The following is a 25,639-nucleotide window of genomic DNA, read 5'->3' on the forward strand; positions in this document are numbered from 1 at the left end:
GCAGCTGCAGCTGGGTCTTTTGCATAAATCTACCTTGCCTGTCATTTTTCTGCTAAAGCTGTTATCGGTGCCTTGTAGATTGCAGAATGACTGGATAACATTTGAACTGTAGAAAAAATGCCTCTGAAAACTTCATCCTGCTAATTTAATGGCAACTATATAAATAATTTTAAAGCCTGATATTTAATACCTGCCACCTTACTATCAAAATAAAATTATAAATAATGGTTATTCTGGAGACAGAAAGGCTAGTATTTTCACAAACCCAAAAGTAGCATTACAACAGCTCAAATTTGCTATCTGTAACACCCTGAGGAGCTTGATGGGTCACTGAGAATATTCATATTAAAGATGACAAAATGACTTGAATCAGTAAGTGCTTCAGCATGTGACAGGAAAGAAACTAAATATATCATCCATAAGCCTCCGAAAGAATTCTGATTCCAAAAGTTCTTTGGCGAGTACAGATAAAATATTTTGCGTTTAATTCACTTTGAAACTCGAATTACTTATTTAATTGGAAAATTACCGTATTGGAAACCTAATGTCTTTATGTACCCCATCTCTGCTTCCTGCCTTGGTGTGGTGGGTTGGTATACCTGCTGCCACCATCTGTTTTCCAGAGAAACCCTTCACCCAGTATCTTCCTCTGAGCCACAGTGTATGAGACAGATAAAACTCCCACAAGCTTCATTGCTTTTCCAGGAAATTAAAATGAAAAGAAAAAACAAACAGATTTTCTAGCACCATCTTCTGGCCTTTTAGCATTAGTTGTATAGCTAACAAAATCCTGCTTTTTTTCCTTTCATTTTAGGAGATAAACCAATTTCACAAGAGATAAATAGACTCAAACTTTATTTTTAAAAAATAAAAGAGAATGAAAACATTTTTAACTGTAAGTACTACCATGTAAAATGAGTGATGGAAGAGATGCAAATATAACATCTTAATCTACCATGAAAAAATATACAATTCTGGATAGACAAGTGTTGCTAGGCTGCTCCTACATAGAGGCAATCCTACTGTAAAGAAATTTTAACTGACATTACAAACTCTAATTTTTCTGGAAAAGACCTTGGGAGACTGGGCAAAGAGACAGTATTCAGGTAAGAGACAGCATAGTCCCACAGCTAGATAGTAGGCAGCCCAAAAGGCTCAGAAAGATCCATCCATGTATAGGTACATACTTGGGCTGTAAAGGATAAGGAGGGTGATAGAATTATACTTTCATACCTGCAAAATTGTGTCAATATAGCTTTACATAAAGTAGAAATAGTTCAACTGGTTGTGGTTCCTATCTGGTTTACTCCACAAGGCTGACCAAAGTACACAATTACTGAGCTGGTATAAAGAAATTAATCCCAAGCACAAACTGAAAACAAAATTAAGACTTTAAAGTAGTTTTCTGCCTAGACTTACTCATTCCTTAAAACAAAGATTCCTGAAGCAACAGCTCCTTTTTGCTTTCCTTAATTCCCCCCCCCCCCTTTTCTACTGTGGTTCTTTTAACTTGAGCTAATTTTCCTTTCCTTTTCCTAACCTTAACAATTCCTGCAGTTTAAAACAACAAAACGAGGAAGGAGCTGGGGTATATGCAGCTGCTGAGGAAGCAGCTGGTTTGTATACAGCTGCCTGCTGTTTACAAACCAGAGCAAGCATGTATTTGTTTGAAATGAGTAGATATACAGACCTAGCTATCTGACAGTGAATGAAGTTATTAGGAGCCCACAGGTTCCATACTCTTACTTTATAGCTTTAAAAATGATATTAGTCAAGAAAACCAATAGCAATTTCAGTACTCCAACCTCCTTGTTTTAAGTTGATAATTCATACTGCACTAAGTCATAATTTAATTAAGGCTTGCAGCTTGGATTTGTATATCAGACGAAGCAGAACCATGGTAACTTAAGTCAAAATTAAATAAATCTCATTTTGGTTAAAATTAATGCATTATTTGAAGAAAGATCTGTCTCTAGTTGAGATTGGATAGACTAGGTCCTATCAACCAAGAAGTATCTATTGACTAAATCCAGGAAGTGTAGCTTCTTTGGAAAGATATTCAGTCATGAGATCCAGATGTTTCTCACCCTGATGACATTGAGGAAACAAAGACCTAGTTATTTTCCCTGGCTTTGAGGCAGGCTAAAGGTTAAGCACCTACTGGATTGGATTTTTTTGGTTCATATGTTTGCATTGAGGCTGTTCATAATCTCTTTTATGTCTCTTTTTTAATGTTATGATTGTAAGATGCCCAGAGTTATTGGGAGCTAAGTGGCCTATAAATTGTAGAAATATAAAAAAATAAACCTAGCCATTATCATATAAACTTTAAAGGAAGGCTAAAATTCTATGCATTGCGACTAAGTCTACTAAATTCAATTGGCATCTATTTCCACACCGTGAATAAAAATTCTATGATTAAATTATAAACTGAAATGATTTTATTTAAATAATAATAAAATGCAGAGATGAAAGGAAGCAAAACTTTTACATGATTCCAGGTACTGATAAAATTATTTTATTATAAAAATATAGACATATTGCATAAACATTATCTATCGTACTTTCCGGCGTATAAGACGACTTTTGCAAGTGTTAAAATCGGCACCGAAGTCAGGGGTCGTCTTATACACCAAGTTGTTTTATACGCCGGAAATTACGGTAGTTTCCGGCGTATAAGACGATTTTCTAGGCATGTGACTCGGCGCCAAAGACGGGGGTCGTCTTATACGCAGGGTCGCCTTATATGCTGGAATATACGATATAAATTTTCCTGATGCCAAGACTCTTCCATTTAATCCACTATAGACTTTCTAGTACTATAAGAAAATCAACTGTGTCCAATAATCTACCTTAATCTGCATTAGAAATAGAGGTTAATGCCCCTGACTTATTTTTATTAGTAACTAATAATTAGTTCACCTCTGCCTGTTACAGTAGCTTAATTTGTCATCTTTATAAAAGCTTAAAAGAAGTAAATCAGCTGTGTTAAGTGTCCATGCATGCATGTGCACACATACTCACATATATTTCAATGTAATAAAAGTAAAAATATACAAAACAAGATAGTAAGGAAAAATTTCAAGAAATGAAAGAAGAAAACATACAATTGTACCTTTCTATCAAGTAATATTTTATCCACTTTCTCCCTTTTTATCCTGAAATCATTGATTTATTTTTTTCTTTCAGCAAAAAGTTTATATAAAGCTTCCAGTGTTTCAAAAAAGAAGATTCCCTTTCTTTTTCTCTCATCAAACTGATCAGCTTCATCATTTCTGCAAGTTCAGTTATTTTTATGTCAGTCTTCTGCTGAATGTTTTTCATCGTATTTCCATTTTTTATAGAATAATCTTACAACAATTATATTTTCCAAATTCCAAATTCTTTTCTAATTCCTTGTCCATAAAATTCAGTAGGAATAATTCTAATTTGATAAATGTCCCTATTTTTTCAAACGAAAGCTCACCTGCAGTCTTAAAAAGATAGATCCCTGCCCACAAAAATTGTTCAGCCAAATCCTCATGATATTCTTGTATTTTTCATCTAATGCATGATTTCCACATGTCTGATTCAATCTGTTTCCAATCTTCTCCCATTAATTGTTTGAAACTGATTTTTTTAAAATATTCCAGACAATGGCTGCAAGAAAAAGCAAGCATATATTCAACCTTTCTCACTCTTACTGAATTGCTACAAAGAATAATGACAATAATAAAAAATTGTACTCTATTAAACACTAGGATAGTTCATTCATTCAAGAAACAAAGTTCACATCTTTGACAGCTGTTTATATATACATAAATATCACATTTTATACCAGGGTTTTTTCAGCCTTAGCAATAGCAATAGCATTTAGACTTATATACCGCTTCACAGTGCTTTACAGCTCTCTAAATGGTTTACAGAATCAGCATATTGCCTCCAACAATTTGGGTCCTCATTTTACCAAGCATGGAAGGCTGAGTCAACCTTGAGCTGGTCAGGATTGAAGGAATCGAACTCCTGGAAGTGTGAGCAGAGTTAGCCTGCAATACAGTACTGCATTCTAACCACTGAGCCACATTCAGAACATTAAGATGTATTCCAAAATTAATCTAGATTTTTTTGATAATTTATACTCAAACCTGTAGTGGTTTGAGAGTTACAGTTTGATAGACAGCCTGAGTTTCAAACCCAGTCTCAGAGAGATGACTTTGGACCTTATCTGGTCTTTGAACCCAACCTGTCTCACAGTTTGTGGAGGCATACTACCTGAGATCTTGTATGAAAAGTAGACTATAAATATAATAAAGTTATAAAACTGTACTCTTAGGATATAGGACAATAAAATATTCTTTTCCCTATACCAGACTTTCAATAATCATAACGGCAACACAGATCATAAAAAATGGCATCACAGATATACTTACAAATCAGGTTTCTGGTTATCGTGAACTTCATTATGAGGAATAGGATAGAGTGCTTCATATGTTCTATTCACATCTGTTCCATGAATTGCAAATGCATTAAATCTGTCAGTGTTGGGAGGAAAAAAATTCCAAGGCAAATGAGCACGGCCCCTCCATTTGGTAGTTGTTTTTGAAACTTCAAATATTAAAGGAAGCTCTTTCTGGGTTAAAGTAAAAAAATTAAAAAAATTAAAACACTGATTTACCTTCTTCTCAGAGTCACTCACATATTTAGGGGGAAATTAACTCAAATGGTTCACTTACTCTGCAGATATTCCGTTTGCCACAAAGGAATAATACAAGATGTTGGCCATGCCTATAAAAATATAATATAAAGATAACAGAAAAATACTTGCTTTGTATCTCCAGCCAGAGTGTACTTATTAGATGTTACATGAAGATAGTACTGTCAACATGCAAAACAGCAACCATCAGCTAATAATAAATGTAAAAACATTAAAGATACAGGACTACTTTTAGTAAATTCTCCTGCAATGTATAGCCATATGGTGTATGTATGTATGTATGTATGGTTAATAACACTAAAAATATGAACCCTGGGAATATTCATATTTAAAATAAGGTGAGCACCAGGGTGATAAAACTATAAAAGTTTAATTTAATTTAAAAACGCCAAGCTTTCGCCGTCACCTGCCGGCATCCTCAGGGCTTAAAACGCCAGGGAGTGAGAGAGTCTCTTATAAGCAAGCCAAAGTGTGCTCTGCACACTTGACATTAAGATCACGGAGTGCGGCCAGTTACCCATCCCGTTACCGACGGCCCGACAGCAGACCTAGTGGAAAAACCAAGGGGAACATGCCAACCCCCCGACTAGTCGTGGACAACTCAGAGGATGAAGAACAACGTCTGAGAATCCCCACCACCCCCACAATGTTGACACGCTCCGAAAAGACCAGGAGGGCGATAACAACTAAAACCCAGAATCCCCATACTATGAACACCAGGGACTTTCCAACTGATACAGCAGAAGGCAATATAGACGGAGATGGGGGGGATTGTTAAAACCAACACCGCATCTACGGCTCGAGAGGCATAGGACGATCGATCCGAAGAAGATGGGACGACCCCCCCATTCTGTAATGCCGACCGAGTTGGGGATGTATGGGGTGTGGGATAGCTCTAGGAGCGACTGCAAGTTGATGGACACCCTGGAGAGCGGAGAGAAGAGCGAACCCGGATGGAGGAATGCGCGAGAGGGCGGAGCTTGCGGGATCAGCCTACCGCGCCTCACATCAACAGCACCCATCGACTCCGAAGATCCTTGTCACAGGCACGCAAGAATGAGAGGCAACGGAGCGAGGAGGGGGATGGAAGAGGAATGCTGTGACGTTCGGAAGGATCGTAACCCCACCTCCCCCCAGACCGAGACCTTTGTTTATAACGCGGGGAAAAAGAGCGCAGGAGACGAAAGAAAGGGGGGGAGCACGTTAACTGGGTTTAGCCGCATCTACGGGACTGGCTGCATAGACAAACAACTTATTGAATCATCCCAGCTTACTACCACACCCCAGTTAACCCAGAGTGGTACATGTGACCATCTTGACAGCAGTTGGGCACAAGGGGGAGGTACTAGGGATGAAAGGGAAAACATTCAGAGAGAGAATAGTCGTGCAAATGTGGATTGGGAGAAGGAGAAGGAGAAATGCAAACCACTAGATAAACCCGAGGGAGAGAACAGAGACAATCAGAGAGACAAGGAGGTTGCTCCACCTACTTTAGAGCTCAAAGAAAAGAAGGCAAATGAGGACACACGCGAAAAAAAGGGGTGCAGGAAGAAACGAGTCACCGGAGCACAATCCAACCAATTAGGTCTGATGACGAGATCGAGGAGCCGGGCGCAGACTTTGGCTTGCTTATAAGAGACTCTCTCACTCCCTGGCGTTTTAAGCCCTGAGGATGCCGACAGGTGACGGCGAAAGCTTGGCGTTTTTAAATTAAATTAAACTTTTATAGTTTTATCACCCTGGTGCTCACCTTATTTTAAGTATGTATGTATGTATACATAGGTATCTCGAGATAGAGATACACACATAATTTTAAAAATGTAAACCAATTTGGTGTAGTGGTTAAAGTACCAGGCTCGAAAGTAGGAGATGGGCTAGAAGCTGGCAGATGATGAGTTCTAGTCCCTGATTTGGGCATGAAGCCACTTGGGTGTCCTTGAGCCAGCTCGAATGGGTGTCCATTCTCTCAGCTCGAGAAGGAAGCAAGGCCAAACCACTTCTAAAATCTTCCCAAGAAAACTGCAGGAACTTGTCCAGGCAGTTGTCAGCAGTCAAGACGCTATATATAAAAAACAACATGACTGTAATGAAAAACTGCTTAAGTAATTATTATAGAACAGTGGTTCTCATCCTTTTGTTCACCACGGACCCTTTTTAAATACCTTTTGTGGTCAAAAACCATGGCCACAGAACACCAAGACTTAATCCAAGATTCAAATCATAACATTTCTTCAAGCGTTCGTAGACCCCCTATGAGACATCATGGCCTCTCAGGGGTCCACGGATCGCAGGCTGAGAATCACTGCTATAGAACATTCTAAAAATTATTTGAAATATCTACTTACGGGCAGAGCTCTACTTCCAGGTACTGCTGGGTTTGGTAATTCAAGAAGAAGGCTTCTACAACTAAAACCATATAACAGTTGTTCATTTTACCTTGTATATTTCATATAGACACAAAGAACATTGAATACAACATCCATAACTGTGGTCTTATTTTACCTACCCTAATGATGCAAAAGTAAGAGCTAGTCTGGTGTAATAGTTAAGGCATTAGTTTAAAAACTGGGAGAGTCTGATTTCTATTCCTGCTTTAGGCATGAACCCAACTGGATAATCTTGTGCCAGTGACCCTCTCTCAGTCCTAGGGAAGAAGCCAAAACACTTTCAAAATCTTGCAGGGATTAATCCAAGAATTCTCCAAGAGTCAACACTGACTCAAAGACGTGCACACACACACACACACACACAAAAGATGCAAAAAATTGCAAAATCTTTTCTAGAAGCCTACTTTAGCCTTATTCAGAAAACAAACTAACTGTACAAGCTTCTATCAGAGACATTGGATATGCTTTATCATGGTCATCATTGTTTTAAAACTATGACAAATTTTAACAAAACTACGACAGACATTCAGACTTAATGGACTAAATATATGTATGAAAAATAACTACTTGGAGATCATAATATTGTATTTTAATGCAATTAGGGTGAAAAATTAAGGACAAGTCTATTCAAATGGCTTCCACAAGATATTTATTTCACAATGTGCAACTTCTTTATGCAGACTCCAACTTGGCATTCATATGTTAACTTTTAAATCCCTGTTTGAAGTTCTGGAAATATATGTCTCAACACAATCAAATTTAGAGCTCATAAAATGCATTACCAGCTGAGATTTGTCTTCAACTGATAAGCATTTTTTTAAAAAAAAAATATACACGTAGATGCTGAAGTGGTTGCATATCCTTTTAAGTTGTTTTGTTTTTTGTTTTGTTTTTTGTTTGCAAAACAATGGTGTAAAGTGAAAAGACTTATGTTCAGGATAAAACAATTCAATTTCAGTGGCATTAGAGAAACATCAAATGGAAAAATCAAACAGCCAATTAAACAAATCAGTTTCACTTCACAGTAATATTTCTGTTCAGGCAAAACATTTCAAATCTAATTAATTTGAACAGTCATAATGAAGAAAGGGGAATGATAATGAAGACAGATAATAGGCTAATTTATGAAACTTACCTCAAGAGGGTAATGGCTATCTTGGTAAGATCAGAAAAGCATGTGTAAATAGTAATATATGACTTACAACAAGAGAAAATTAAGTTGCATTAAAATTCTAACAGCATATTTGCATATGAATATACAAATATTTAAGATACTAGATTTATCAAAATCATTTTTAAAAACTTTTGATACCAGCACAGAAGTCAGTAAACTAAAGAAACCAGCAATATGCTGAGCAGTTTGAGGTCTCATTAATAACATAAAATCTATTTTGATCAAGTATTTCTGCAAATTCATTTATCTAGTATGAAAGATGGGAGGGCTCAAATAGCAGAGAGTGGTTTGCTAAAAAACAGACAGAAGTGCAGAAGTGCTTGCAAACAACATAGTTTCATCATATGAAAAGGCTAGATATAAAACTGACGTGTTTTTAGTAAAAACCTGAAAATTGATTCACTAAAGATATTAAGTCTTATTGATAGAACTATATCTTTAGCCACTTTATATTTGATTATGGTACCTAAATATTTATGTTCAGAAAAAAGTGGAAGATTTTAATTGCTGCCATAGTTTATGGCTAGACGTTATAGGTTTACAATGTTCAGAGGCAAAAGCAATAGGACCATCAGTAGAATTTATATATTGTGTCTTTCAAATTAAATTTAGAGTTTGGGCTCTGTGAAAAATGTAAATCTTATATAGCTAAGCCAGTAGCAAAGAAATGCTAAAAACAAAATGGTCTATAGGCACCCCAAATAGGAACACTTGGCACATCGGCATTTTGCTACAGTGTATACCTATAAAAACAAAAAAAAATGAACCTCTAGGCAAGAATTGCTATCAGAATATTCAAAATGTTAAGTCTTAATACAATAAGTTTACTTACCCTCATAGTCCCATAATTCATCGAATGGTTTTCCTGGTTCACCAGGAGGGGCTGGAGGATCATTGAAAAATGGAGCATTCAATTCCATCAGTATTCCTGTATTTTCTGGACTCAGGCTGATTATTATTGGATCATGGGACACTGGAAGGCTGTTCCATGTATGTTCAATTTTAAACTCCATCTAAATCTTTTATATCAAGAAAAATAATTATTTAACATAAATACTAATAATATGTATGTCAAATTGAAATGTCTTTTAATTGAAGATATTATATTAGCTATTATAGAATTATTAATTATATATCTACAATTTTTAGTTTCAGGATCTATTTCATCGATAGGCATTTGCTTAAAATAAATCCAATTCACTTACTTTTTATTCAAGATATATATGATTTTCAAATATATTCAATATATTAACAGCAGAGAAAATAAGTTAAGAAAGTATACCAGGTCTTATAGGTTTTTAAATATATCATGATTTACTCAATTGTTTGAAGAGCAAGATTGTTGTCCACAGTGATCACAACATTTAAATATGCAAATCAGCTTTGCAAATTTCCCCTTACGTATTTGATCTGCTTACTTGCCACTAGTTAGGAATGGACAAATAGAATATTTAATCTGGATTTTAAAATAGTGATAATAGAGCCTATCGTGTGAACACAAAGTATACTGTTGTTGTTAAGGGCATTAGTCATATGTCAGAACAGGTACACAACTACAGTATATCATACTCTCAATAGTCTGTTGCTTTTTAAACTTTCAAGATAGCATGAACCTCAACAATTGTCACATCACTTTATTTATCCTTATTGAAAATTGATGTTCTGCATGACTTAGATTGTCAGAGAAACAACTTTAGCTGGATAGTCACATCCCTGCAACAACATCATTGTAATTTTCACTGTTTTAATAATTTCCACAATTAATATCAACTCTAACTTTGCTACTAACCCCTTCCAGATCATCTGCAGTCTTAAGATTTGACGGTTTAAAGATCACAAATGGGTGAATCACATCACACAGCTATGCAAAAATGAAACAAAATCTATTTTTCGGCTATGCTTATCAAGAGCTGCTCCGGTCATTGTTAACGCTGCCGCTAAGTTTGTGTGTGCACATATTCACACATACACAAATGCATACAATGTAACCTTATCTCCTTTAGATTGCCAATTGTTTTGCATGAAACAGACATTCTGCCTTTAATAGTTACTTGGTTTCAACGGCTTAACTTCTGCTCGCCGAAGCAACTATTCAAAACTAGTAATTCCGCAAGGAAAGGGAATGGGGGTATGGGGCTATTTCAAAAGCTAAAGAAGAACGCTAAAAGAAAATCCACCCGCGACCAGCATTCAGTGCAACTTTTATGGTTACTCCAAGAAAGCTCCTGTGAGCTTAGTAACACCCAGATTCCCAAGGATAGGAATAGAAAATTGCAATCTGAGCTCTCCTGCTCGTAATTCAAACCTCCACACCAAATCCTCACCAAAGGGAGCGACGGCACTTCCGCTCAACCCCCCAGTTACTTTCACCCGGCAACGTCTCGATTCAAAGGAAAAGGAAAGAACGAAGCATGTGACCATTTAAACCAATGGAAAGGAGATCTTGTAAGCTCAACTAGAATCCGATTGGCGATTTTTTTCTGACAACATCATGCAGGGTCTCCCCACCCCACCCACCGTTTTTTGTTTGTTTGTTTTTGTGTGTTTTTTAAAACCTTTTTAGAGCCAAGTCGGTCGTTAAGACGCCCGCGGTGTTGTGGCAAGCGATTTAGCGGCGCGTGCCGCTCTCCTGGGGGAAAGACGGCGATTGGAGGGGAGGAGGTGACGTTGCTAAAGTGAAGCCCGCAGCTGCTTCCAGATTTGTTGGATGGTTCGTCCTTGTGCCCGCGCTGATGGGATTTAACAGTCTACCTTCCCTTCTGTAAGTTTCTTCTTTTCCTTTCCGTCTTACTTCTGAGAATTAGGTAAGGGCAAGCTACCAACATAGGGTGACGCCCTCTGCAGCAAACCCAATACACCTTCTTTTTTTCTAAATGTATGCTTATGCGGTAAACTACATAAGCATACCATAAACCCCACTATACCATGGTAGGTTTACTTAGAGCAAACGGTTCCAATGAAAAAATAGCTCCTCTGGATAAAGTTACAGCACAGTTCTCTTGCATCTACTCTCCCCGCTGGAATTCAACTGGAATTATTTCCAGGTAAGGACCTGGTTTTTACCGATCTTTAGATGTTATATATAAGACTGAAATTATATTACTTTAATTCCATATTCAATCGGGGAGGGGGAGAGAGGGTCTAAGCTCGAATGGAAAATTCAAGGAGAACCAGGAAGATGCACACAATAAATCTTTCCTGCAGCCCAAAGTCCAAGCATTGCTAGAGGAGCTTCGAGTCAATATTACCTGTTGGGCTTTTCAGGAAGGATAATTTAAGACCTCTGATGAGCTTGCAGCATCCCAAGTACTTTCTCTCCAAAGAGGTGAGCTAAGATATTATAAGCCTGGAGAAGAAATGCTGGATTTCAAAGATCAAGCTAACTTGCCAAGAAGCAAAACATTAAATGATTGGAGGGGAGACAATATGTTGAGGACATTTCAGTATGATACATGGAGATTAAACTTTACATTAAGATTGCACAGTCATATATGAAAGTAGAAGTATTTTAAGCATTTTGAAAATTAAGGGATAGATATCATCTTTGTAAGCTTGTCTATTTTTTAAAATAAAGAGTACGATATAAATGATGGAAATACTCAACTATTAAAACTTTACACTCCAGATCTTCCATTATTATTTGATCTTAATTTTTCTATCTGAAGATAAAAACATTGACATTAAGATGTATAGGAAATAAGAGGCTTTCCTTTTCAAATATCTCAAATTGATTATTTTATGATTGACATCCATAACATCAGGATTACAGCTCTGAAGCATGTTGCAGACTTTGTGGAAGCCTGTTCAGGTTGTTTTGTATTTCTTCCTAAGAATTTAGTTTTAGAGGATAAAGTTCAAAGCAATTATAAGTTGTGTTTGCCAGTTGTATTTATTTTATTTTCACAGATTTTATGTTTCTGCTCCTGAAAAGCAAATCAGCTTCCTAGAAACTTTATATGAAATTCCAATAAGATTCTAAAATGACAACAGATATCAAGGTAAGTTCCATATAAATTTTCATTAAAATTCATACTGTATTGCATAGTTTAGGGACTAGATATCAGAGTTCATCAACCTTTTTTTGGCTGGAAGCTACCCCTTTTTATGTATTATTTGATGGAAGCTGCAAGGGGAGGGGTAGTATGATTAAGCATAATGTAAATTGATGTATATAATTGTTTCATATCTTTATTTCATGATTTTTAGATTCTATTTTGATGTACCTTTTAACCTATTCTAAGCATCATATAAACAAGGGACCTTGCAGTTCATCTAGTTAAATTTGCTTATCCATTATTATAAGGTTCTTATATTTTCACTTTTGAAAAAGAGAACATTCTGTAAAGTAGCTTGTTTACATAATTGCCTGAATACATTTATGTTTTTTTACCAAATAAACCTATGCCAGTTACATTTGGCCATTTGTCTAACTGAGCCTTGAGCATTATTAAAAAGCAAGTCTTTGTCATATAGAACCATTGTTTGTTGTGATGGTGGCTGTATTAATGACATTAGCAACATTTTTCAACAGAATATTGTAAATCAGTATCAATTCCTCAAGATTTGAGCAATCCTGCCAAAATCTCAGGATATTTTTTTAAACATGCATATTTAAGAACATTGTGGTATTCCAATCTAACTAGAAATCAATAGTACTTTTGTTTGTTATAAATATTTTTTATGTATATCTTAACATACTGTGAGCCTTTCACTACTTGTCATTTCTGTTGCTCCTGATGAGTCATATATTTTTTTGTAAGTGGCATCCTTTTGGGGCTAGAGATTTCTGTATCTTCTTGTTTTCTTTTAGTCGTCATCTGGATTTTTGAAGCCCAGTCCTAGTAGTCCTATAATTTTGCTGGCTATCGGTTCTTCTTTTCTTTTATCCATTTCCAAACAAAGTAGAAATAAAATTTAGTTGCTAGTTTATGACCGATCAAAAGGAGTAGCTGATATGAAATAAAATACAAACATACAAGATACTGGTTGCCACTGATAGAAAAATTATAGAAATGCCCTTAATGGAATTAATGGCCCTTCATTTGGCTTTAACATTTAATGAAATACTAGGGTAAATAATTAGTTGCATTATTATTATAAGGTAATACAGTTGGCAAATATTACTCTCTATTAAAGTTATAGATTTTTTGAGTTCCTAAAGATAAACAAAGAACTGAAATAATATATAAATGTGAAAACAGAATAACATATGAAAAGCTAAGGTTATGCTTTTTGAATTCAATTTGAATCCATAGGAATTTTATTTATTTTTAATTTTTATTGATTAAATTTTTAGGCCACCAATATACCCTACAAGAGAATACATTGTGAATAGTTTGATTTAAATAGGATCTGTAGAGTTAAATTTTAGAGGGTTTTTAAAACATCTTTTTATGACAAGCGATAAACTTCAATAAAATAAAATGTTTGTTTCCAGAATAATGCCTTTGAAGATGCCAGTATAATGGAGCACATCCTGATAGACCAAAGGTAAAATGATTTATTTGGCATTCTAAATAATGTATAAAATGCAATTTCAAAACACCTTATAAAAAGATATGTTGATGCCTGGAAATGCTCTTCAAAAATGAACAAATGAAGTCTCTATTACTTTTTTATCTTGTTCATGTTTGTGTGTGTGTGTGTGTGTGTAAAAACTATATTTGTACACATAATTTAAACAAATATACTCTAATCAGGATAGAGCAGTGTTTCTCAACCTATGGGTCGAGACCTCATTTGGGGTCAAACGACCATTTCACGGGGGTCGCCAAACAACGCAGTCCGCCATTTTTTTCCCCTTTTCCTTAGCTGTGCTACTCCCTTTTATGCTACTCTCTTGAATAGAGTCTAATTCTATTGGCTTTCAAAAGCCAATAGGAATTGTCCAGGCTATCTCTGCCCTGCTGAGCCCGCCAAAAGTCCCATTCTGCAAACGGTGCTGTACCAGTTGAGTAGTCCTCGACTTACGACCGGTTGAGTAGTCCTCGACTTACGACCGGTTGGGGGTCGTGGCATTAAAAAGGTTGAGAACCACTGGGATAGAGGAAATAGATTTGTAATTAAGCAAGAAGTAAGATTCTATGGATTGCATCCAGATGTAATCATATAGTTGAACTGCTGAAATTAATGGAATTTAAAGTTGATTTATTCATTTCAGTGGCTCTTAAGTCAATCATAAACAAATTTATAAAAATTCTCCATGTGTCTCTAAATATTTTGCCAATAATTATGCTTGGCAGAACCTGAGTCTTTATCTGGAAAAAATTCCAGAAGCAGTCTATGCCTTAGTAACGAGAAACTGCAGCTAATGTTTTATGACATCAGAGCTTGGTAGCTTGATTTTTTCCTTCCTTTCACGTCTTAAAATATTAGCAAAACTGGTATTGAGTTTGATTTTTAAAAAAATATATATATAAAAGTTATCATTTTGTAAGGGATAACGGTTCTACTGGAAAACTTCATAAAACCATTCTTAGTCCAAGCAAAGCAGTTTGTGTTCCCTCCTTTATTTGGGCAAATTGAAAGGAAAGGAATTATCTTGCATAAAATCTCTTTTCAAGTGGTGCAAGAGGAAAAGGAATTTAAACATTTTCATCTATGTTTATAATTATATCTAATTTTTACAATAACTAGTTGTTAAGCATCCTGAGTTGCTTACATTAGAACATTGTTGATCCATAACCGGTACTTCCAATGAAATTATTCTTGTTTGCTTGTTTGTAATCCCTTGATATTTTATAAGTCAAGATATACCAAATAAAATACTGATAATATGTAGTAAGGTGACTTTTACAACACAGCTATGTCAAATTTATTTTGGGGATTCTAGCTTTCTACCCCAATCTAGCTGAGTTCTGGGATGTCTGGTATAGATGTGTCCCATGGTGAAAGGGGTACTGAGGTACGTAAGCTGAGTTGCCACCACCTGAGTAGAAAGAAAACCATCTGCTCATATTCTTGGGAATCCAGATAGGGTAAGAGATTCCACTTCTTCAGAATTAAGCTGTTAAGGAAATTGACTTCAGTTTCACTGAATGATCAAGGAAGTTTTGGAGTATCTAATACTTAAATAAATCCACAACTAAGTGGGGAAATCCCATTCTTACTTCTTACAGGAATCATGTAATGGCTTTAAACTGTGTGCTATATTAGGATTAGGAAGAGTCAAGTTCAAATTTATCTTCAGCCTTGGAAAAACATTGAATGGCACTTTGGATTGTTACTGCTAATAAAAATTGGAGTATGGAATACTGTGTATGCCTTTTGAGCCTCTAGAAGAAAAGCAGGATATAAATGTAACATACAATAAGGACCAATTGCTTGAAAAATGCTTCTATATATGCATGTGTGTTTGAAATTATTGCTCTTATCCTTAAGTATTTTTTCTAATGCTTCATTTTTGTGTCATTGATGAGATTTTTCTTATTTTTAACTTCATTGTGTCACTTGAATGTTCACTCAATATAGGAACTTTATTTTATATCCCTTTTAGTTCATTACCTCCTATAGTTGCTGAATATGATAAAAATCTTGGGGAAATGAATGAACAACTAAAATACTGCCAGGTACAAAGTAAAACTATTTTTACCACTAATATAGCTCATTAAGTAATTTAAAAATAATATTTAGAATTTAAATAATATTGGTAAGATGCTTTTTTTAAATCACTGAATCAAAGCTAATATTGTCACTGTTTTTAATTCAAAAAATACGTTTAACTATTTCTAGTTTGAGAAAACGTATTTCATAAACTAGAAAAGACAACATTCTTAATTGACTTTCAAGCATCTTATTAGTGATTGTATCATGCTAAATATGTATTACATGTGATCTATTGTATCTTCAAAAATAAATATTTAATCTCCTGCTTTTCTTCCTTTAGATGCAGATGAAAGAAATGAGGCTAAAACTTGAGCAAGTCATCAAAGAAAATGAAAGGTAAAGTCATAAAAATCATATTAATACTGTATTGTCTGTGTCACATAGCAAGAAACTAGTGATTGAAATGATTATGTATTTCGTCTTACCTTTGCAGTGCAATGAATACAGATACCTTGGGAATGGGGATTGCTAGAAATAATGTGGGAAAATTTCATGAATAACCTAAAATGTTTTTTCTGGACATACAAGTGTTAACTGTCTGATAGAAGAACCATTATTAATAAAAATACAATTTTGTTGCTGTTTTACAATGAAGTGATCCACCTTTTATTGTAACACAGATTGCATGAAGAGTTAAAAGAAGCAATTGAAAGGCAATTGGAAGTTCTGCCATCTGGTTCTGTTTCAAGGGATGCTACATTTATGGATGAAAACCTAATAAGAAACCTTCAAGAACAGTTGCAACTAGCAAATAAAGTAAGCATATTGAAACATTTGCTTTGATTGTACTTTTATGTCTATGTTCTAGTAGTCCTAAGTTGCCTTTCAATTTAGGCGCATTCATTTATGACACATTTTTGATACAGCTGAAAATTGTGGTTTAAGTTTTTAATATTAGCATTTAAATTTTAAACTTGTTTTTAATGTCAAGACATAGATATAAAACAATATTATATCTAAATTTTGAATATCTAATGACAATAAGAAAGATAACACACTAATATTAGTGAGATATTTTATTGTCATTAATTAACAGGCACAGAGATGTTTCTATTTATAATATAAATTCACTACTATAATAGATATAAAATAAAATTCTTTTCAGACATTTGATACTTAAAAACAAATGGAAAGAAAAATTCTAACATTCTTTTTTCAATCTTTCAATTTTAAGGAAAAGGAACATGTCCTAGAACTTTGGCAGATGGTATCACAAGAATTGGAGCGACTTCAACAGATATACCAGGAGCACATGACAGAAGCACAAATTCATATCGTGGAAAGGCAGAAGCAAAAAGTAATGTACTGATACATGTGCATTAAAATAAATTAAGATGAAGACAATTGTTTTTCCACTAGTTCAAGATTTTAGAGATAGCCAGGTTTTTTTTGTAAAGGAGCATTTTTAATGGTCTTAGTCATAGAGTAGGCATTTGGTTGAGATGGGTGGTATATAAAGTTGATGGTAGGTAGACAGACAAACAGACATACCAGAGAACAGACTATTTGTGAGGTGGCAGAAGGAGTATTTTTTTAAAATTTTGTTTTTACTGTTTAGGAAAGAAATGTAAAGCTCAAAAGATATATTTGGAAAGCCCAAGATGGTTAATGTTTGTATGTAAAAATGGTCCTTTCAGTTTATGTTACATCCCTAACATAAGGTTTGCACCTGAATGCATATTTAGAAAAGGGACATTGTTTGCTTGATTTTGAGATCTCGTTGATTTTCAAACATTTGTTCCAGGATTATCTGTGAATCATTTATTAAATATAGAAATATACTTTGATTATAAGTATACTTTATTCACTTAAAAACTTTTAAATCTTGTTGCAGAAATATATTATGTTTTTTACAGTCTTTCAAATGAAGGTATTTACTCTGTTACAGCTAAGTCTCAGACATGTACCTATGCACACGTAACCTATACACACAACCACAAAATATTAGAAAAATGAATACTGTAGATCAGGTGTGTCAAACTGAATTTCATTGAGTGCCGCATCAGCATTGCGGTTGCCCTTGGGGGGCTGGGTGGGTGTGGCCAGGGCGGGTGCGGCCTACTGGGTGGGCGTGGATGGAGTGGGTGTGGCCTACTGGGTGCACGTGGCCAGCTCTACATTGTTTGCGTCAAGGGTACCTGTGGGGGCCTGGGCAGGAGTGCGACAGATCTGAGGGTCTCTGGCAGAAGGGGATGGGACCAGGGCAAGTGCCAAGGCATGGTCCACTGGAGGAGCCTCACTGTTCCTCTCAGGCCTCTCAGGCCATGTGGGACGGCTGGATGGTGCGGGCTGCCCAGAGCCCTGGGCAGCAAAGGTCAAACACCCAGCCTGGCCCTTGACACCTGCGGCACTGAGCCCAGCCCCACTTCCCCTTCCTGCCCTTATCTCCTCCTCAAGGCTGCTACTGCTGTGCTTGCTCTCCTTACCTAGGTTGCTCATGATGGGTACAAGGCCAAAGTCAGAGGGAGGCCCATTCCCTCTCCATGGGAGGAGACCTGGCTTTGTATCCAAAGCTTCCTTAGCAATAGGATGGGAGATCCCCAAGATAGGCCAGGAGGAGGGGGCAAGGAGAAGGTGAAAGGGCAGCAAGGTAGGACTAAGGCAGGACTTCCCTCAGACCCTCCCTCTCCTTCTTTCCTTCCTAAGTACAGAGTGGTGGAAAATGTTTGAGATGAGGCAGGGAGAAAAACACAAGAAATGCAGCTGGGGAGGTGTCACCCTTTATGAGGAATGAAGAAATGCATCATCGCCTGGAAGTGGCCAGCACATGGCCCTCACCTACTTCATATATCTGGCTTGGTGGGCTCTGGGGCAGGGATGCCATGAGCAGCATGAGATCAATGTTACTTGTGCAATGCCGCCCAGCCCCCAGCCTGCCCGGTTTCGTCAGGCAGCGAGACGCTCTCCTCACAGCGCTGAGGTTGAGGTGGGCGGTGCGAAGCTCACCCACTTTGCATCTTGCTCCCTGCTGAAACTGGGCTGGGCAGCATTGCACTTTTCATCAGATTTGCACCACCCAGCTCAGCTCTTGGCACTGTGAGTTGACTGCCCCGCTGGCTGCTGAAACTGGGCAGGCTGGGAGCTGGGCGGCGTTGCGCTTCTTTTTGGATTTGCGCCGTCCGGCTCAGCCTCTCGGCGCTGTGAGGAGAGTGTCCCACTGCCGACCGAAACCCCTCCCCCAGAGCCCATCAAGCCGGATATGTGAAGTAGGCGAGGGCCATTTGCTGGCCACTTCCAGGCGATGGTGCATTTCTTCATTCATCACAAAGGGTGACACCTCCCCAGCATGCACCCAGGAGGTGCAGCTGACATGGCAGGGGCTGGTTCTTTACTGTTTCCAGACGGCCTTGTGGAGCTAAGACTGAATGCGTTTCAGCATAGATGGCCACCACAAAATTGTACATTGGCTCCCGGCCAGCCTGTTTCCTCACTGTTTCCAGGATGGCTTTGCGGGCCACATGAAACCACTTCGCGGGCCATATCTGGCCCCTGGGCCTTGTTTTTGACATGTCTGCTATAGATCATTCCTGCTTTATGCTATTGTATAATTAATTTTTTTAAAAATAAATTAGCTGACTCTCAAATCTGGACAACATCCACTAGTAATGTTATACTTTACTACTTAAATTAGTACGTAATACCTAAATATTTAATTTATTATGTTTGAACATTTATTTTTATGTTGATAAATCTTCTAGATTGTCATTCCAATGCACTGTATTATCTTCTTTCTAGGATCAGTTGTCAAGTTTTCAACAGCTAACAAAACAACTGCATTTTGCTAATGAAAAAACTGAGTCAGTAAGTGAAATACTGAAATTTTAATAGCATTATTTTGGACTAGTCATAGCAGAAAAATTTAAAAGAAAATACATTTTCCCAACACAACTTTTCATAAAGATTGTCTTAACATTTTTTACTTACATATTTATAAGTTGTATTATATAGTGGCTTATACTCTATTTTTAATCTGTTCTAATTTAATTGCTACTTGGAGAGCAAGTAGTTGTTCCTGATTTAGGAAAATGTGCTTTTCCTGAAAAATTAAGATTTTGTTTGACAGTCCATGATTACCAAGTTTTAATGCCTATTACTTTGACTATTCAGTATTAGTTTAAAATATTTTCTTTTCTTCTCTGTTTCTGCCTTTAATGATATGACTCTTGGAAGCAAATGAAGTGAGAAGCTTTTTTTCTTAAAAGCAAAAACAAAGAATGTGAGTGAAATATAAACTAGTGAAACAAAATTTCAATCAGGTACCAACAAAGCAAGAAGGAGTTCATTTTTTTAACGTAGGTGACTGAAAGTAATGACTAATGCTGGTGCATCTAAAACAAAATAAGAGCCTTGAAATGCCATTGAGTTTAGAACAAAGACTATGTATTGACAATTTTAGAAGTCTCAATAAAGTATCGACAATTTTAAAAGTTTCAATGAAATAAAGTCAATAGCACATAACTATGAATTTTATTATAATCATGGTTAGTGGAAAGAGACAGATTTTGTGCTGCTCCTAAAGAAAGTACAGGTAGTCTTGTTTAACAATTTTAATTGGGACTGGCAATTCATTCCTAAGCAAAGCAGTTATGTGGGAAATTACATGACCACAACATGTTTTCCAGTATAAAGGGATAAGACTAGTCAGTTTCATATCTTAGGTTTTTGTTTCCCTCCTAATCACTCTCCCTCACTTTGGGACATTCAAGTACCTGCTTACTGTCTTGTACACATCAAAAGCAATGTGATCGCACCTCAGTCCTCTTTCGCTCTGCAAGGGCAGTGGGGAAAAATGCAAGTATTTCTGTAGGCAATGTCTCCTTCGCCTGTCCCTTTCCTGCTGCTGGTATGACTGCATTGCTCTCAATGTGTAAAGAGCAAACTGCTTTTTTGAAATTTCTCTGCTCTGCAGGAGAAGGGGGGAAGCAAACAATTTTGGTAGACAATCTCTCTTTGTGAGCTTCAGTTGCTTGAGGATATACTAGACCCTGAGTGTCTGCATTCCTAGCCCAGTACCTTAACTATACTAGCCTACTGGCTCTCATGCTTTATTCATTTTAACAGCTGTGCAATATATTTAAAAATAATTTTGTTTACAGATTAATCAGGTATTTCTGAAAACTGTAATGGAACAAAATGTAGAGCTGGAACAGCTGCACAAGCAACAAAGGTATAAACTTCTAAATCTTCAATTATTTTTTAAAAACGGGCTAGCACATAGATAATGGTCCAATCTGTACAATGAGTCTTTTCAAAAATATTTTATGGCTTACTACAGGGGTCTCCAACCCCCAATCTGTGGCCCAGTACCAGGCCGCAGCATGCCAGGAACCGGTGTGCACAAACAAGCAAAGCCCCATCTGCAGGATGCAGGCAGCACACAAAACCCCGCACTCTCTGGTCTGTGGAAAAACCTCTCCCCATGGAACCAGTCCATGGTGCCCAAAAGGTTGGGGACCTCTGGCTTACTGTATATCATTAGGTGGAAGTTTATAGCTACCTGTGGAAATGTAACATTGTGAGCAAATGCTGACCTCTATCACAGTGGTTCTCAACCTGTGGGTCGGGACCCCATTTGGGGTCAAACGACCATTTCACGGGGGTCGCCAAACAACGCAGTCCGCCATTTTTTCCCCCTTTTCCTTAGCTGTGCTACTCCCTTTTATTCTATTGGCTTTTGAAAGCCAATAGAATAGACTCTCTTGAATAGAGTCTAATTCTATTGGCTTTCAAAAGCCAATAGGAATTGTCCAGGCTGTCTCTGCCCTGCTGAGCCCACCAAAAGTCCCATTCTGCAAACGGTGCTGCACCAGTTGAGTAGTCCTCTACTTACGACTGGTTGAGTAATCCTCGACTTACGACCGGTTGGGGGTCGCGGCATTAAAAAGGTTGAGAACCACTGCTCTATTAGAACTTCAGTAGATAATGAAGAAAGCCTTTCCACTGTAATAAATGTGTGCTGTTACTTCATATACTGTGTTTGGGGTAGAAAATTATTCACACCAAAATTTTCTTTTTATCACACACTGATGAGCAGATCTTTTGAGAAATGAACTGCCATTTGGAAATGCTGTAAAATATGTCCACAAAGAAATAATAAATTAGACCAAGATGTGACTTTTTCTGTGCAATAATTTGTTGAGCAAGAGCATAATTTCATCTATATGCAATTTTTTTCTTAATCTCGAACATGGAATGGTAATGTAAAAACATGATATTTGTTTAGCCAATGTATTTCTTATTTAGAGAAGTTTATCTTTTCAATATGCAGACAATCCAAACTGAATTTGAGAACAACAGTTGCAAAAGCTGATGAAATGATGAGACTCATTGAGGATCTTCGCAGCCAATTAAACAGAAAGGTGGAACACATCCTTTCTCAATTTTCAAATTAGAAGTTCACATTTCTGGACTCTTGTTTCTGCTAGACACAAAATTGTTCTAAAAATCTCTGACTTTTCTGGTGTTTAGGAAGAAGAGGTCCTAGCTGCTCGGGAAAAAGAGGAAGCATCAGATAAACGCTTGCAAGAATTGCAGTCAAGCATAAAACAATTAGAGACAAGGTAGATTATTAAATTATTCAATAATAACTTCCACTTTAACACTATAATCCTATATATGTTTGGTTTTTGTTGTATGATCAGATATTTAATTTCAGAACATATTTGTGTAGAACAGGCGTGTCAAACTCAATTTCATTGAGGGCCGCATCAGCACGGCGGGTACCCTTGGGGAGCCGGGTGGGTGTGGCCAGGGTGGGTGAGGCCTACTGGGTGCGTATGGATGGAGTGAGTATGGCCTACTGGGTGCATGTGGCCAGCTCTACATTGTTTGTGTCAAGGGTGCCTGTGGGGGCCTGGGCAGGAGTGCGACAGATCTGAGGGTCTCTGGCAGAAGGGGGTGGGACCAGGGCAAGTACCAAGGCATGGTCCACTGGAGGAGCCTCACTGTTCCTCTCAGGCCATGTGGGGTGGCTGGATGGTGGTACAGGCTGCCCAGAGCCCTGAGCAGCAGAGGTCAAATGCCCAGCCTGGCCCTCGAGCACCTGTGGCACCAAGCCCAGCCCCACTTCCCCAAGGGGGCGCCCAGCTGTCCTTACCTCCTCCTCAAGGCTGCTACTGCTGTGCTTGCTCTCCTTACCCAGGTTGCTCATGATGGGTACAAGGCCAAAGTCAGAGGGAGGGCCATTCCCTCTCCATGGGAGGAGACCCGGTTTTGTATCCAAAGCCTCCTTAGCAATAGGATGGGAGACCCCCCAAGATAGGCCAGTAGAAGGGGGCAAGGAGATGGTGAAAGAGCAGCAAGGCAGGACTAAGGCAGGACTTCCCTCAGACCCTCCCTCTCTTTCTTTCCTTCCTAAGTACAGAGTGGTGGAAAATGTTTGAAATGAGGGAGGGAGAAAAACAGACAAGAAACGCAGCTGGGGAGTTGTCACCCTTTATGAGGAATGAAGAAATGCACCATCACCTGGAAGTGGGCAGCACATGGCCCTCACCTACTTCATATATCTGGCTTGGTGGGCTCTGGGGCAGGGGATGCCATGAGCAGCATGAGAGTCAACGTTACCTGTGCAATGCCGCCCAGCCCCCAGCCTGCCCGGTTTCGGCAGGCAGCGAGGCATTCTCTTCACAGCGCCGAGGTTGAGCCAGGTGGTGCGAAGCTCACCAGCTTTGCACCTTGCTCCCTGCTGAAACTGGGCAGCCTGGGGGCTGGGCAGCATTGCACTTTCATCAGATTCGCACCACCCAGCTCAGCTCTTGGCACTGTGAGTTGAGTGCCCTGCTGGCTGCTGAAACTGGGCAGGCTGGGAGCTGGACGGCGTTGCGCTTATTTTTGGATTTGTGCCGCCCTGCTCAGCCTCTCGATGCTGTGAGGAGAGCGCCCCACTGCCGGCCGACCGAAACCCCTCCCCCAGAGCCCATCAAGCCGGATATGTGAAGTAGGCGAGGGCCATTTGCTGGCCACTTCCAGGCGATGGTGCATTTCTTCATCACAAAGGGTGACACCTCCCCAGCATGCACCCAGGAGATGGGGCTGATGCAGCAGGGGCTGGTTCTTCACTTTTTCCAGATGGCCTTGTGGAACTAAGACTGAATGCGTTTCAGCATAGATGGCCACCACAAAATTGTACATTGGCTCCCAGCTGGCCTGTTTCCTCACTGTTTCCAGGATGGCTTTGCGGGCCACATGAAACCACTTCACGGGCCGCATCCGGCCCCCGGGCCTTGTGTTTGACATGTCTGGTGTAGAACATATACAATCAATATAATTAATTTTATGCAATGAATTTTAATTATTATTTTTGTGGCCCTCAAGAATAAACATTCAGTTCATTCAATATTGGCTTGCCTCAAAAATGTCTGCAAAATTGGTTGGAGTTTGATGGCTACCTTGGGTTTTCGGGTTTTCAATCAATTACAAATATGCCAACTTGGATTTATCCAGTCAAAAATATTTTTAATGTTTAGCCCAGATTTCAAACTCTTCTTGAAAAAAGTAACCTGAAAATTTAAGAAGCATTTTACTAAATTAGAAAGATTTAGAGAGAAATAAATATTAAAAGGTTTATAAGGGGAATAAAATTCCATAATCAAAATTAAAGGTTATTACTAGTTTGTCAAAAGTTTTCCTATGGGCAGGCGGTACCAGTGGTTAATTGTATTTTGTATGAATAAATGGAAAATAAAAACTTTTTTAATAAAAAAAAAGTTTTCCTATTTCTGGATATCTGAAATTTCACTACAGTATTACGATAACAATGAAAACTACTCGAAAGATGCTGAAAAAGATGCTACCACAAGAGGATTTGATTTCACCACGTTAGAGAAGAGACTTAATCTAATCTTACCAGATCTTGAAAGATAGGACATCTATTTTAATTGCAGTCTTACCTAAATTTAATCTTAACCTACATTTAACAGTCAATTGGTCCCTGTTCCACTGTGCAGACTTTGTATAGCTACAAAAGATTCCAAACAGCTAAGATCAGAAAGAACAAATCTTGAAAAAAAAATTCAGGAGCTGCAAACGAAGTGTGTGAATATAGAAGAAGAGAAGTATGATGCTGTAGCAAAGGTCCGAGATAGCATGCAACTCATAGAAGAAGCTAATCTCCAGAAGAGTCAGGTGATTAATTTATTCTATATGTTTGTGGAATAACTGCTTTGAACTTAATTAAGTTAATCTATTTTTCTATTAAACACAAATAGCTGTATCATTAGGGTTATGGCTTGACCTACCTTCGGTAGGATGTTTTTACTAGAATATGACCCATTCTTTCCAATTCTAGGCAATGCTATCAGAGAAACAAAAAGAAGAGGAAATTGAAAATATGAAACAAGCAGTTTCTCAGCTGCTTCAGGATGCTGCTTTAAGAACTAGGAAAGAAGTAAGCAGTCATGCTTAAAACTTATTTTCTACACATTTTGTTCTTGTAAATTAAATTAATAATACTGATATTGTTACTTTGAAAGCTAAATATTTGAAAGTTATCTCAGTTGAAATATGCAGCTTTTTGTCTGTAGATAATTCAGGTAATTTTGTGAATGGCCCTTTGTTATTGGGAGAAGAAATTATAGGTGTTACAGTCCATGTAATTCAGCAGGCAGAACAAGAATTTTTGGACACATTCTCCTTCAAACCCCCCCCCCCCAAGAGACTTGCAGATTACTTCAGTGGGGCAGGTTAGAAATGTAGTTGCTAAAAATCCCAGCTCACTGCAAGCCACTATGTCTGATTTTCTGGAATACCCCTGCATCTTCAACAGGTTTTTCAAATGCCTTG

The 25,639-nt window shown here is 37.8% G+C and overlaps 2 protein-coding genes across 6 annotated transcripts in view; one reads left to right on the forward strand and one right to left on the reverse strand.

Annotated features, from left to right (window-relative positions):
* Positions 1–2,426: 2,426 nt before the first annotated feature.
* CUNH4orf33 (chromosome unknown C4orf33 homolog) lies at positions 2,427–10,656 on the reverse strand. 2 transcript variants are annotated; one of them, XM_039361629.1, is made up of 6 exons: positions 10,579–10,656; positions 9,087–9,273; positions 7,039–7,099; positions 4,713–4,764; positions 4,410–4,609; positions 2,427–3,639 (listed from the first exon to the last, which is right to left on the reverse strand). In XM_039361629.1, the coding sequence occupies exons 2-6, from the start codon at positions 9,265–9,267 to the stop codon at positions 3,540–3,542; spliced, it is 594 nt and encodes a 197-aa protein (XP_039217563.1). In that variant the 5' UTR covers positions 9,268–9,273; positions 10,579–10,656; the 3' UTR covers positions 2,427–3,539. The 2 variants fall into 2 exon arrangements, with proteins under 2 accessions (XP_039217563.1, XP_039217564.1); XM_039361630.1 differs by lacking the exon at positions 10,579–10,656 and adding an exon at positions 10,044–10,567.
* Positions 10,657–10,712: 56 nt separating this feature from the next.
* The window catches only part of SCLT1 (sodium channel and clathrin linker 1), a 43,706-nt gene continuing 28,779 nt past the window's right edge, over positions 10,713–25,639 (forward strand). The window contains exons 1-14 of one of the 4 annotated variants that reach the window (XM_039361626.1): positions 10,713–11,015; positions 11,459–11,579; positions 12,161–12,252; positions 13,692–13,744; positions 15,750–15,822; positions 16,140–16,195; positions 16,480–16,615; positions 17,034–17,156; positions 19,595–19,660; positions 20,956–21,026; positions 22,128–22,218; positions 22,328–22,419; positions 24,778–24,982; positions 25,146–25,244. In XM_039361626.1, the coding sequence (XP_039217560.1) occupies positions 12,235–12,252; positions 13,692–13,744; positions 15,750–15,822; positions 16,140–16,195; positions 16,480–16,615; positions 17,034–17,156; positions 19,595–19,660; positions 20,956–21,026; positions 22,128–22,218; positions 22,328–22,419; positions 24,778–24,982; positions 25,146–25,244 (1,083 nt within the window). In that variant the 5' untranslated portion in view covers positions 10,713–11,015; positions 11,459–11,579; positions 12,161–12,234. Of the gene's footprint in view, positions 11,016–11,045; positions 11,299–11,458; positions 11,580–12,160; positions 12,253–13,691; positions 13,745–15,749; positions 15,823–16,139; positions 16,196–16,479; positions 16,616–17,033; positions 17,157–19,594; positions 19,661–20,955; positions 21,027–22,127; positions 22,219–22,327; positions 22,420–24,777; positions 24,983–25,145; positions 25,245–25,639 lie in introns of those variants that run through there. The other 3 variants (XM_039361623.1, XM_039361627.1, XM_039361624.1) reach the window with 3 other exon arrangements.

This window comes from Crotalus tigris, unplaced genomic scaffold (genome assembly GCF_016545835.1).
Source record: "Crotalus tigris isolate CLP2741 ecotype Arizona unplaced genomic scaffold, ASM1654583v1 scf7180000019321.97967, whole genome shotgun sequence".
In the NCBI taxonomy this organism is placed as follows: domain Eukaryota; kingdom Metazoa; phylum Chordata; class Lepidosauria; order Squamata; family Viperidae; genus Crotalus; species Crotalus tigris.

Coding starts and splice junctions, on each gene's coding strand:
- CUNH4orf33 (XM_039361629.1), bottom strand. CDS start 9,267: ATGGAGTTTAAAATTGAACATACATGGAACAGCCTTCCAGTGTCCCAT. Junction 7,100..9,086: donor TGAATTATGGGACTATGAGG/GTAAGTAAACTT, acceptor ATATGGTTTTAG/TTGTAGAAGCCTTCTTCTTG. Junction 3,640..4,409: donor GATAACCAGAAACCTGATTT/GTAAGTATATCT, acceptor TTTTTCTTGCAG/CCATTGTCTGGAATATTTTA.